The 12,346-nt window shown below is 49.1% G+C and overlaps 1 protein-coding gene across 1 annotated transcript in view; it reads left to right on the top strand.

The window, feature by feature from the left end:
- The window catches only part of LOC119378896 (protein big brother), a 54,639-nt gene that overhangs the window by 28,534 nt on the left and 13,759 nt on the right, over positions 1-12,346 (top strand). The window contains exon 4 of the mRNA XM_037647957.2: positions 10,421-10,537. Coding sequence (XP_037503885.1) covers positions 10,421-10,537 — 117 coding nt within the window. The remainder of the gene's footprint in view (positions 1-10,420; positions 10,538-12,346) is intronic.

Here is a 12,346-nt window from a genome sequence, read left to right as displayed (position 1 = left end):
GGCACAGTGATGGCCAGATGACTTGCTATGCGAATGCAGTAAATTTTCTGCCATGATAGTCACTTCGTATAGGAGACAGGCGAATATCACACTCACACAAACGCGTACCGAAGCAATTAACACAAACACAGCGATGGCACAGCCCAAAGCTATCTATCTATCTATCTATCTATCTATCTATCTATCTATCTATCTATCTATCTATCTATCTATCTATCTATCTATCTATCTATCTATCTATCTATCTATCTATCTATCTATCTATCTATCTATCTATCTATCTATCTATCTATCTATCTATCTATCTATCTATCTATCTATCTATCTATCTATCTATCTATCCTAACGTATCCTTCTTTTGCGATTTGCAAAATAATTTTGACATCAGCTGCTCACTGCCCCATAGGTGCGTGAACTCAAACTGGAAAGCCTAAATTGGCGGCTTCCACTAGACTGCGTGGCGACGTGCTTTCTCCTCGTCTGACCGCGGGCATCGGAGGGCGATGCATGCGTCGATGTTGAGGAGCTATGCGAGCTGGCTGGTCCGCCGCGGGCAGAAAGCCGGCTTGCCACCGAATAAGCAACTACCCAAGAGACGGACCATGGGCCCGTCGGGCGACGACGTGGCCCTAGGGGCGGTCTCATCTTTAATTCATGCGGCGCTCCAGCGCTATATGGCACCGTCCCACGGTATACCGGCATTCCGCCGGCTACTCTCTCCGCGTTCCCGCGCCGACGGGAACGCTGGGTGGGGCAGGCCCCCGGGCTGTGCTAATTAAAAGTGGGCCTCGCGGATACGCTGCTCATCTGCTCGCCACAGCTTCTGCAGGGTGCCGAACGCGGTGGCGCACTGCAACCGCTGATGTGTCGCCGCTTCCGGCAACTTCTTGCCGGTGGCCGTTTATTACAGGTCTCGCGCGTGAACATGCCATATGGTCAGCAGGCAACCAAGACAAGTTCTGTGCGGTCCTTGAATTACATCCTAAGAGACCACACTACTCTCATGACACAAACCTCCGCAGTCGTCAGCATACCGAGCTGTTCGCTCCTCGCTAAGATATGCGCACTTCGAGGGGGTGCATGCCACGCTCAAACGGTCGCCTGGAGGGCTTATGAAGGTTTTATTTTGTATACTGTAGCACCTGCGATTTCTCGCGAAGTGACAGCGTGTCTTGTGGCCCACGGTACCTGACGCTCAACAATTTTCCAGTGAAACGCACACGTAGCGTGAGAGCGCATTCGAAACGCGCTAGGGCGCACGCGTCATATAAGAAGCCGTTGCGTTGATCGTCCGGCAGGCGGTGTCGGTAGCACTCGCCCTATGCGGCAGCGTACTTTCCTTAATTCGGCGGCGCAAGCAGCGAAAGCGAGGTTAATTGTGCTCGCGAGATGCGCGCCGGTGAGAGAGCACCATGCGGGGCCCGGGGGAGGAACGCGTGCCGGTGTGATGGATGCCCCCGGTGTATACAGCGGCCGTCGCACCGCGGAATAAGAGACGCGGCTAATGCACTTCTCCACGCCGGTGTGTTGCGGCGTGGCGGTCAAGGCCCGTGCTGCCTGGCCCAGTTGCGGCAGTCCCGGAGCCCGCAGCAGCAGCCGAGGAAAAACCTCGGCATTCCGCCGCCTCGAGCGAAGATGCGCGCGGTTCTCGCCGAAGGTGTGTCCGCTAATCATGGGCTCGGAGGCGGCCGCATCGGTCTGCTTCGCCGATGACCCCGGTATGGCCACAGAAGCCGAACGAGCGGACGCGCTCTTTGCGGATGCGGCCACGCGATCGAGCCACCGTGTGCATAATATAACGCTGTCAGACAAAATGGCCGCGATGCAAACCATGTATACAACGTTTTATGTACGAGCTCGTAGCTCTTTTTCTTTTTGTCTGTGTCTCTCTGGTAGTGCATTTGCTTCCACTTTTGTGTGACAGACGTTTATTAATGGTACCACATTGTACATTTCTGCGTTATAAGAACTCTTGTGCTCTCGCTTCTCCACGGGAGCCAGCCGGCTGCGTCGTCTTATCTCGCGTTATAAATGATGTATACGCAGCTGCGACGCCCGTGAACCATGCACATAATTTATCCGCGTGTAATACGAGTATAATTGCAGTTGGATATTGCAATGAAGACGCAAGTGGATATTTTCTTATCCTTATTCGACTATCGCACATACTAATTCCCCAAGTACTTAATCCTGAAAGCAGCACCACTTTTGTTATTCTTTTTCCTCACGTATACCTTCTGCCTCACAGAGCTCTGACCGTCTGAGTATGGCGATGGTTCATTTGTGTGATATACCATGGCTAGTTTGTTTCCAAAAGCGGCCAGAAGTTGAATCACTGTCGTTCATAGTTAGTTGCACGTGCTTTATTTTGTATATAGGCAGTGACATGTCAAAGTCACGTGAGATCTCAATTACTTCTCGACAGGGCATATATCGTCTTCACTCATTATGTGTTGCACTCAGGACGTACTCGCCCGTACATAACCAAGGTAGATAAATAATATATATACGTTTGGTTCGCGTAGCTATGCACATAAAAGGACGAGCGTGCAATCGTTAATAAGAGTTTGGAAACCAAGAGCGTTGGGATACAACTTTACTCCGAAGACTATATATTCAGCCCGAAATGGAGTGGTATATATACAACGTACATTTATGTATTCTAACGGATCAGTGAACGCCCCAGTTCTGCAGGATTAAATTGCTGTAGCTTTTTTTATTTTTTCGCCGTTGCTGTGGCCATCAAACATTAACTGGCGATGGTAAATTTAGTATATTAAACTAAATTGGCTGTCCACCCTGAAGCACGCCAATGCTTGTCATCAGTACAAAGACGAAATTATGAGAGAATACGAGCGGAACCGATAACACAAGATTGAGAACATTAAAACGAGAGCAGTGGACATTGCTTTTCGTTCTCTGGACATAATTACGCACCAAAATGAAAAAACAAACGTAACGTTAAAAGAAACGTTGTACGGAGAGCAAGCAGGCGTATATATGCTGTAAGGTACACTGGGTCATCGTTGTTCGCAACGCCAGGGTGAAAGGGAAGATATGATCAATTTATGTGTAGTTTCGTTTACTCCGGAGATGTTCCGTAACATGCACCCAACGCAGGTTTCGAAGAGCACGAACTTCGTTCGCTTTAGACAGATTATTTGCGAATATTGAAGGAAGTATGCACATGTGGTTGCCTTCGTACAAAGGAAGGGTGCGAAAGAAAGAAAAAAAAATAGCCTCTATTTCCATATTTATGCGCTCTATACAAAGTCTTATACACAGGTATAGTCATCGCTGCTTGAAAAATGATTCATTCCATGAACGTTTCAAATCATGCTAGCGCCTTTTCGAAATGACGTCTTCCATGGTCAGATAAACATGCAAGAATTATCTTGAACACATTTGCAACGACAGTAAATCTTTCGTTATTTTAACTTCTGAGTTAGCGTGCGCTTCAAAGCCAACAACCGCGAATCAAACCTGGAATAACGCCTCTGCATGACATTCAGCTTTTTACAGTTACGCTTCACGGCGTTCATGTATCGTATATGCTCTCAGGAGCGTCGGCAGGATTTTGTCTTGGGGGGTGCAAAGCAGTGTTGCATGGCGGCTGGGGGAGGGGGAGAGTACTGGTGTAGCTTGGGTGGGGGCAAGTGCTGGTGTGGCTTAAGGGGGGCAAGTGCCCCTTTTGCACCCCCCTGCCGACGTCAATGTATACTTTCAAAGTGCTCTCTGAACAGATCACAACACTGGTGTCAGTCCAATGATACACTCGGACCTATATCTATAGCGCTTCTATTTCAACAACCATCGTGTCTTGCAATGACTACCCGTGCTTTCATTCACGTCAATCCTATCCGTATATAAACACTCCATGATAATGGCAAATTTTGCGTGTGGGTGGCAACTCGCGATCGTGTTTTGCACGTCAAGCATCTAAGAGCATTTCCAATGAAATATGCATCATATTTCGTGCGCCGCCATCCGCTAAGTCCGGTCGGATTTACTAAACGAGGAAGGAATATAGCTTACCAAGGAACGTCCGTGCACAGCGAAAAATTGAAAAACCAAAAAAAAGAAAGAAAAAAAAAACTTCGGGACACAAGCAGGTAACCAATGATGTGCGGTTGTGCCCTTCGAGGTAGCCAGTTTTTCGTTCAACTAGATTCTATACTCGTAGATTTTCGTTTGTATACGTTAATTAAATGTCTACGCAGGTGCCAATATTCTAAGCGGCCCGTAATAATAACGGCAAGATCACGTAAACGGCGCCGATCAAAGACACCTTGTTAATCAATTCTCCTCGTGAGCCGCTGAGAAATAATTCCGGAACATGTTTTTCGAAAAGAAAGGGAAAATAGACAACTACCCATTTTGTAGCACGAAGCCACAAGGAAATCCATACGGTTTTCTCAGAAATAAAGCCTCTTAATCGCCGAAAAACTCGTCCTGGTCCGGACGCCACCCTTCCACCACCTTGCGGGATTCCGCAGAACTGATTTTCAACATTGTTTTTCCTCGCGGCATCTCTTGCTCATACGCTGCTACATTGAAGAGTACGGAGTAGTCACGCAACCTGGCAGCATTGTTCAGAACAATATGCAATGTTGTCGATAAGGAAACAATAGTAACAGCACACGAACAATTGAAAACGTCAAGAGAGCTTCTGGGACCTGCGGCTTCGTTCAGATCTTGTATAGAGTTCGTCATATCACGACTGCGCATTCTCTACATTTCCTTTGTCATCTGAATTTATTTCGAGGCCACGCATGCAGCAAGCTTGAGCGCTTAAATACTGCTGTCGGAGTCAAACTGTTTCGTCTTGCAACGGGTATTTGTGAGTGATGGCTGCTATCGCGCAAGTACCTTCGTTTTTCAAACGCGTTGAAGCTATAGAAACTAAGTGTTTGTTTGCCACCGTGCGTGCCCAGTAGCTTAAAACTGCGCGAAGGCAGGCCCATACGAAAGCTGCTACAGTCGTTCAGTCGTTCAGTCAATCGTTCAGTCAGTCAGATGCGTATCTTAAACGGCTCACGACCGGGGAATGAATATGGAAAACCCTTATGGCACAATGAGAGCCGTGAGCGCTTGTTTCACCTCCGTCGTTTTGCGAGCAAGCTCTTCGAAGCCACGCCGTCGGAGCAGAGAAAAATGACGCGATTCTCGGGCAAAAAGCGCGGCTGCGATATGATCAGAATTTTGTTTGCCAAACTGCGGCAGTTTTACACGAGTCTTACGAGCTCGCACGAAGAGCATCGCGTTTGAGCGAAAAATGACTGGGCCCACTTATGTGATCGAGCGTGCGCAAACGAGCCTCCGAAGCAGCCTGCGGGTCCTGTCAATCACGTTGCAGACCACGCAAGGAGAAGCACCCAAGACCACCCCGCTCTCTCGGGTGCCCTCGCGAGGAGACTCAGACAGCTGGTTCCAGTTCACGCATGTGCGCCGTGGTTCAGCAGGAAGCCGGCGACTCGCTTCGTCGGAAAAGGCTCCGTTGAGCCAACAGCATACCGACCGGGTGCGACGCACAGCTCGATGCGACGTTTGGCCTGCAGGCGCACAACCTGCTCTTTGTTCGCGGCGCTGCTCCTCCGAGGAGTGTGTCGCATTCGATGGGCCGGCGGGATGATTGACTGCTGGGCAAGGCAGCGGCGAACTGGGCGCACAATGCCCTTTTGGCGCCGTGTTACGAGAACCGGCACGGAAATTACGAGGGACGCGCGCTCTCGCGGGCCGGGTTCGACTGGCTCCCTTTGTTCTCAGTGCGAGTAGGGCGCTGCAAAAAAGGGCCGAGCGGAAAAAGGGGGCCGTTTCCCAGCCGTGTGGCACCCAGCGAGGCCCTCAATGGATTAGTCACGGTGCGTCCCGTATCGCGAGCTCGTTTGTTACTTTGTGTGCGCCGCGGCGGCGGGCCGGTCCTCCCCGCGCCGACTCTTAGTCCAATGGGATTTGGCTCAGCCGCGCTCCCCGCATCGCGGCGACGGTCCAATGAGCGCCGACCGGAGGAGGGCTCCGGCTCAGACCGCGGCTCAACATGGCCGCGCCTATCGATCGTCTTCACGGCGTTGCCATGGCGGCGTCCCGCGGACGACGTCCTGTCCAACGGCATGCGCCCCACACCGCGCCAACATGACCTCATCCCAGCCGCCGCCGAAGAAGGAAAACAAGCGGCTACATTAGCAGTACGATTCCTTTTTCTCCCGAGTCCCCGTCACATCCATAAGCCACTTTGGGTCCGACTAGCCTTTCTCGCTTTCTTTTCTGTTGTCAAGCGCTTATATTGACAAACTTTCCTTCCTCTATACCGGAATCGTGCATGTCAGATAAGTCAGCTGAAGAACTGCCAAGAAAAGTACACAGCCTGTAGATCCAAATTTTCTACGGCGCCTAGTCCTGTTCTTTCTGTGTGTCATAGAGTTCTTGCTTTGGTTGCGCTGAGTCTTTAGTTGCTGATAAACCAAATAGACTGCTGCAAGATTTTCCTGCTAATTTTTTCAACAGCTTTTATTGATCGAGATAGTGACACGGACGATAATATTCGCACCGCTCTCCATAGCAGTCACCACATTTCTCCGTCGCCTTTTTCTCCCGACAAAAAGCGAGCAGCCTTTTTTTTTTCCTTTCGTGCCTGCTCGTTTCAATGTTGCGCGTGCGTACCTCTGATATATGACTCACAATTCCTACTTACTGGTTGACACTCATGTGCATTCGCTTTTATAGCTGTGTGCAACGAAGTGAAAATGAACGAAGGTATAGAAAGTATCAGGCCTCCTCCACCTTGAACGAACCGCATGTTCCAGTCTAAGCCTGGCTTCAGTACACTTCAACATACTACACCTTTTCTTTAGCCTTCTTTATCTGTTTCACAAACACTCAACGCAGTGTTTCACGAACACACAACGTAAAGCGTAAAATGTCGTGATGAGAGATTCAATGAAACAAACGGACTGAGCTTGGATTTGCGACGCGACCATTAAACCGAATGTATAGGTATATGTATAGTTTTTTTTTTTTTTTTTTTTTTGGTAGGCACACTAGCAGCTCTTCGGCAGATTAAATAGACAGTCGAAGAAACCAGCGCTATTAAAACATATATGAGAAAGAAGGAAGACGGGGCAGCGCTGGCTGCCAGCAATGAGTTTACAAATAAATAAATAAATAAATAAATAAATAAAGTTCATTGCTGACAATCAGAGCCCGTCCTGTCTTCTTCCATCAACGTCCGTATTTTATTAGCGCTGTTTTCATCGTTGGATCTTTACCGACAAGCTCGCTTTGAAATCCTCTTAAAAACAAGAAATGCGTCGAAGTATTTTGTTATATCAGAATGTTTATCTGTAATACCATTCATGGTAATTTTGTTCGATCGCACGCGGGTTTTGCAGAAATTTACATGAAGCAGCGGCATAATAAACACTGCGACGCATTCTTTTTATAGAAATAAAAAAAAATAAGTGTTGTAGTTGTCGCCGTTTCCTGGCGATGGATATATATACCGAAATATCTGCGTGATGATTTGAGCGTGACGCTACAAGTTGGCGAGATATGTAAATATCGCGGATGCTGCCACATGGCTGTATTTCCAACGCGACTTCCGTGGAAGTATAGCGCGTATACATGTTATATGAGTTTTCGCAACATGTCGAGAAACAGTGGTAAAGACAGAACATCTGAAACTTGCATCTCATCTTACGCACCGCAGCTGCGCAACGTGCGGTTGGAGTTGACGTTGCCGGCAATGCTGACTGTGAGCTGGAAGGAGCGTCGTCCTTTACCTATCCGTAAATATTGTTTTACTCGTTTATTTATAAATGCGCCGAATGGGAAGCAAACGGGCCCTCAGGGACAGACCATCAATTTTTATGTTGCCTTCTTTTTTTTTAGGGCAACGGAAAGCTCAACGATCAGCGTCTAATCATGGAATGGTAACGCGCAAAATGTCGTGATACACTTTTTACCTCCACCAATTTTACCTCATAATAAGAATATAACAAAGCGTGGATTTATAATAGTATAAGGACTGTAATTTTAAGAACGCATCATGGTGTGCCTCAACAAAGGCCTAAACAACAGTTACTTTACGCCGTATCAATTGTACACGAGGCGGCGCGACGTACCGGCTTTCGCGACTTTCAAGCGTAATTAAAAAATTCAAATCCTCTCCCAAGCGCGAATAGGATGCTCGGTTATGTCACGATAGTTCATGGTCTTCCCATTTCCACCAGAATCTAATCACACGTTCTGGCCATTTGTCCGTCCCTTCAAGTTCGGGTGTGTTGTTAACCTATAATTATCTCATTAGGATCAGGAAATGGGAATTAAATTCAAGTCCCTGTTTGCACAATCGATTCACCAGCTGCTGACTGGTTAACGTCTCGTGGCTGGTCGTTGATGAGGGCCAATTGGATCTTGAAATTGGTACTCAGTGTACTTGATCACAAACTTAAGGTTACGGTTTAATGTCCAGGGAAGCAATCGTTCCGGTATAGAGGTGCTGATAAATGACTGAGTATGTGCATCAGTTAAGTTGTCTTTTTCGTCCTTCAATTTTTGCGAGGTCATATTTTTTTCGCCATATCATACGTATACCTCAATTTCAGGCTGCCGGTGTACTTATTCTGAACATCTTGTTGGAGCTGCCCGTTTAATTACTTAACACGGTGTGCAGAGTTGTGAAGTTTAGACCAGAATTATTCAAATATTTCGTGCTGTGTGTGACATCAAGGACTCCTGTAATATTATATACTCCAGTTTGCAACTTCTGCCTGCGTATAATTGTGCACAATTATTAATTGACAGTATAGTAGTAGCTTTGATGTCAACTTTTATCGGTAACCAGTAACTTATACAGTTGGCTGGATTGCCATCCGTGGCCGTGGTTGCGTGCTTTTCCGAGTGTATAAACATGTTTTACCCAATCGTTCCACGCCCCTCCGGCCTCAAAAAGTCAGGAAATGATAACGCGGTGTTAGTGAACTGCTGGTCCGGACGCCGTCCAGTGCACGGTTTTGATTTGATAAATTGGCTGGTCAAATCGCCTTCTCAGCACTTTTCGTATACGGTCACACAATTTTTGTCTGCCTTTCCTACAGGTCCTTTTTGTATAACTTATGGTCCACCTGTCCAAACTGAAACATAGGAACAGCTGACTGCCAGTGGTTACGTCCCAGGTGTGACATTATGATATAGAAAACCTCTCATGTCACAGTCTGAGCGGGTCAGAACTCGCTGCCTTATTCCTTTTACGCATGCGCTCAAGGAGAAAGAGAACATCAGCAAGGGCAAAAACAATTGTTTTCAGAGTACGTCGCGTGCTATCCGTTTTTCTTTATATATCTTGTCCGCGCGCTCGCGTAGATTCTCAGTCGGATGGCAGCACTGCTAGACAGTGATCCCTGGAGTGCATATAAACGCGCACGGAAGCGCAGTGATGTAGTATAGCAAGGTCGAACTGCAGGACATCAACGGCGAACAAAGGGAAACAAGACGGGCCCTTGTCTCCCTCGCTGTCTTTTGTGACTTTCTGGAGCCGTTCTTCGTCGTTTGAGCGACAAGCAGGAGCCAAGTGCTGTTTAGGTACAACAAACTCGAGGGAGCAGCGGACGCTAAGAGCTTCTGCCTCGCAAAAGGGGCTTTCGTGGAGAAAATAGAAGCCGAAGGCAAGACGCGACGCTTTCCATTGTTCTCGGCGCTCGTTCCTCCCTGCTACCGTTTGCGAGCACACCGTCCGGGAGCGGAGCAGTTTACATCGCGTGGGAGGACGCCGGGGCATCAAACTGCGGAAATGGCTCGTTGGCGCCAGCGCCCGACGCTGCGCCGCCCATCGCTCTCCCCAACGTCGCCGTAATCGCGTCGGTGTCCGCACACGTCGCCCCTTCGACAATGGGCAGCGCGCGCGCACGCAGATCGCCGCGCGCGGCGTCATTTCCGGTGAATGGCCGACGCTCTCGTTTCTTCGCGCTTTTCCTCCGCTTCTGATGCACTCGTCTCGGCAGTGCGCGCGAGGAAACCGCGTAAATTGCCGCCTGCGTCGGGCCCGGGCCCCGTAGAAGACGCTCGGCCGGCAGCCATCATTCATCAACGAGGCCGGGTCCGCCCGCCACGGGGCGCGAGCGTGCCCGGGGAGTGTCCCGAGGCCAGTTCTAATTTCCAGCGAACTCGTATTCCGTAGAAAGGCATCGGCCCGAGCGATTGATTTATGGGCGCCGCGGACAGGCGCGCCTCCAGTTTTGCGGCCGCGTGGACAGTGGACGAGCGCTGCCCCAACGCGCCTCGCTCGAATACACGCGGCCAATGCAGGCGGCCGGCACCGCCCACTTCCCGAGTCAGTTTCACGCCGAACGTCGACTCGCGTTTCGGCTATCCACGAACCCTCCAGAGCTCAACGTGCGGCTTTCCTTTTTTTGTTCTCGCGCAGGTGCATATCAAGTCGAGCTTCATCATGAACGGAGTCTGCGTCCGGTACCGAGGATGGATCGACCTCGACCGCCTTGACGGTGTGGGCTGCCTCGAGTACGACGAAGAACGAGGACGGGTAAGCCGCCGTTGTCGCTTGTAAAAGCCTGGTATGATGATTGGCACGAACAACCAGTCATCTTAAGCTGGAAGATCGTTTTATTCGTCATTTCCAATTAACGAATGTCGAAGGAAAATATGACGGAAGACGTCTTCCTCTGGAATTCGCATTCCTCTTCTTCAGAACCGTTTCCTCAAGCTGTACACTCCTAAATCGAGACGATATATTGACTATGATTTATTTTCTTTGTTTACGGGTTTTCGATCCGGGTATGTATACACATAAAATAGGTGATACGCCCAGACGTTTATTTAATTTTTTTTAAGAGACTGATAATCGATATCTTAATGAATAGAAATCACTTCACCGGTGTGCTGCTTTTTTATTATCAATGAACAATGTACACAAACCGAAAACTTCACATACACATCAAACTTCGCCGATCGAAAAATTAGAGGACGATAGTGTAAAAGCAGCTGTATGAAGCGGTTACGCGCTGGCCTCAGAACTGTGTGTGCTTTGTCGCTCACCGCAAGATTACTGTTCATTATAAAAGGACGACTATTATTACAGCTCCCGTGAGAAACCTCAAATACCTCGTAATAGCGAAGTGTTTACCCGGTGCCCGCGAGAGAAAGCGACGAAAAAAAAGAGAGAAAAAGTTACACCCCCTTCCCCAATTTTCATCACTTCTGCGGCCGTGTTGTTTCGTTGCTCGCCCTCCTTCACGGGGTCCCCTCGCCGTGCATGGAAGCCTCCAAGGACGGCACATGGTCGACGCAAGAGTTCGTGTTCCACCGATTCCGCAAACTTTCGCCGTTCCTGGCGAGCCGTAATTCTGGGTCTCTATAGCGGCGCCCTCGCACCCCATTCATTAATTAGCGGACGGCCCTAAAAGCCGACCCGGAATAACAGTCTGGGCCGCCGATGTCTGCGGTGCATGCTCGCCGTCGGCGTCTGGCCTCCGTGCTGCCGGTGGAGAGCACGCGGGCGGCCGACTCCCGCGCTAATTGTTACCTCTGCACACGCGGCCATGACGAAGCGGCCAGATTGTTTCGACTGGGGCGGAACCGGGCCGCCGAGCCGGGGCTCTCCGCCCAGCGGCTGATGGAGCTACAGCGCACGGGACACCTGACCGAGCGGCGGATCGCATTCCGGCCTCGGGCCCACGCAGTGATGGCGGTGACCCGCTGGCGAAGACGTGCGTGGAAGGCGAACTTTGGGGAGGCGGGCGAGCCGCATTTTCCGCGAAACAACGTGTATACACGTGCGGGTAGTGTATAAAGCGACCACGCGTGTATTGTATATACTTTAGGTATGTTCGCTTGCGCGGAATTTTACGCTCCTGCACAATGCCTGGTATGCGTGTGGGCTTACCTGCAGTGCCTGAATACAAGAGATAAAAACCAGATGGGAGAGAGATAAGACGAGGCCATCAAGAAGGAGCGCACGAAGGCTTACAAAAAAATAAATAAATGCCGGAGTGTTAATGGAAGGCATTTAAAGTCAGTCAATTAAAGAAAATAGAAAAATGTCTGGGCTCCATGATAACTATAACTTGCAGTTTTGTGACGCAATTGTATTCGCATGATACTTCTGACTGTTACAGCCTTTCTAGACACAGCTCGCACCACACACACACACATACACACACGCACTATATATATAAACATTTTTTTATTATATGTTGTCTAGGAGATGTTTTCACCGATAATAGGATATATGAAAATCACAGCAACGGGAAAACATTATATAAAAGAGCAGGCACGGAGAGTTCATGCGAGTCCATCCACGTGTAGCGACACGAAGAACAGCACAGAATACGAT

Source organism: Rhipicephalus sanguineus, chromosome 1 (assembly GCF_013339695.2).
Source record: "Rhipicephalus sanguineus isolate Rsan-2018 chromosome 1, BIME_Rsan_1.4, whole genome shotgun sequence".
Classification (NCBI taxonomy): Eukaryota; Metazoa; Arthropoda; class Arachnida; order Ixodida; family Ixodidae; genus Rhipicephalus; species Rhipicephalus sanguineus.
This window is presented reverse-complemented; position numbering and strand designations above follow the sequence as displayed.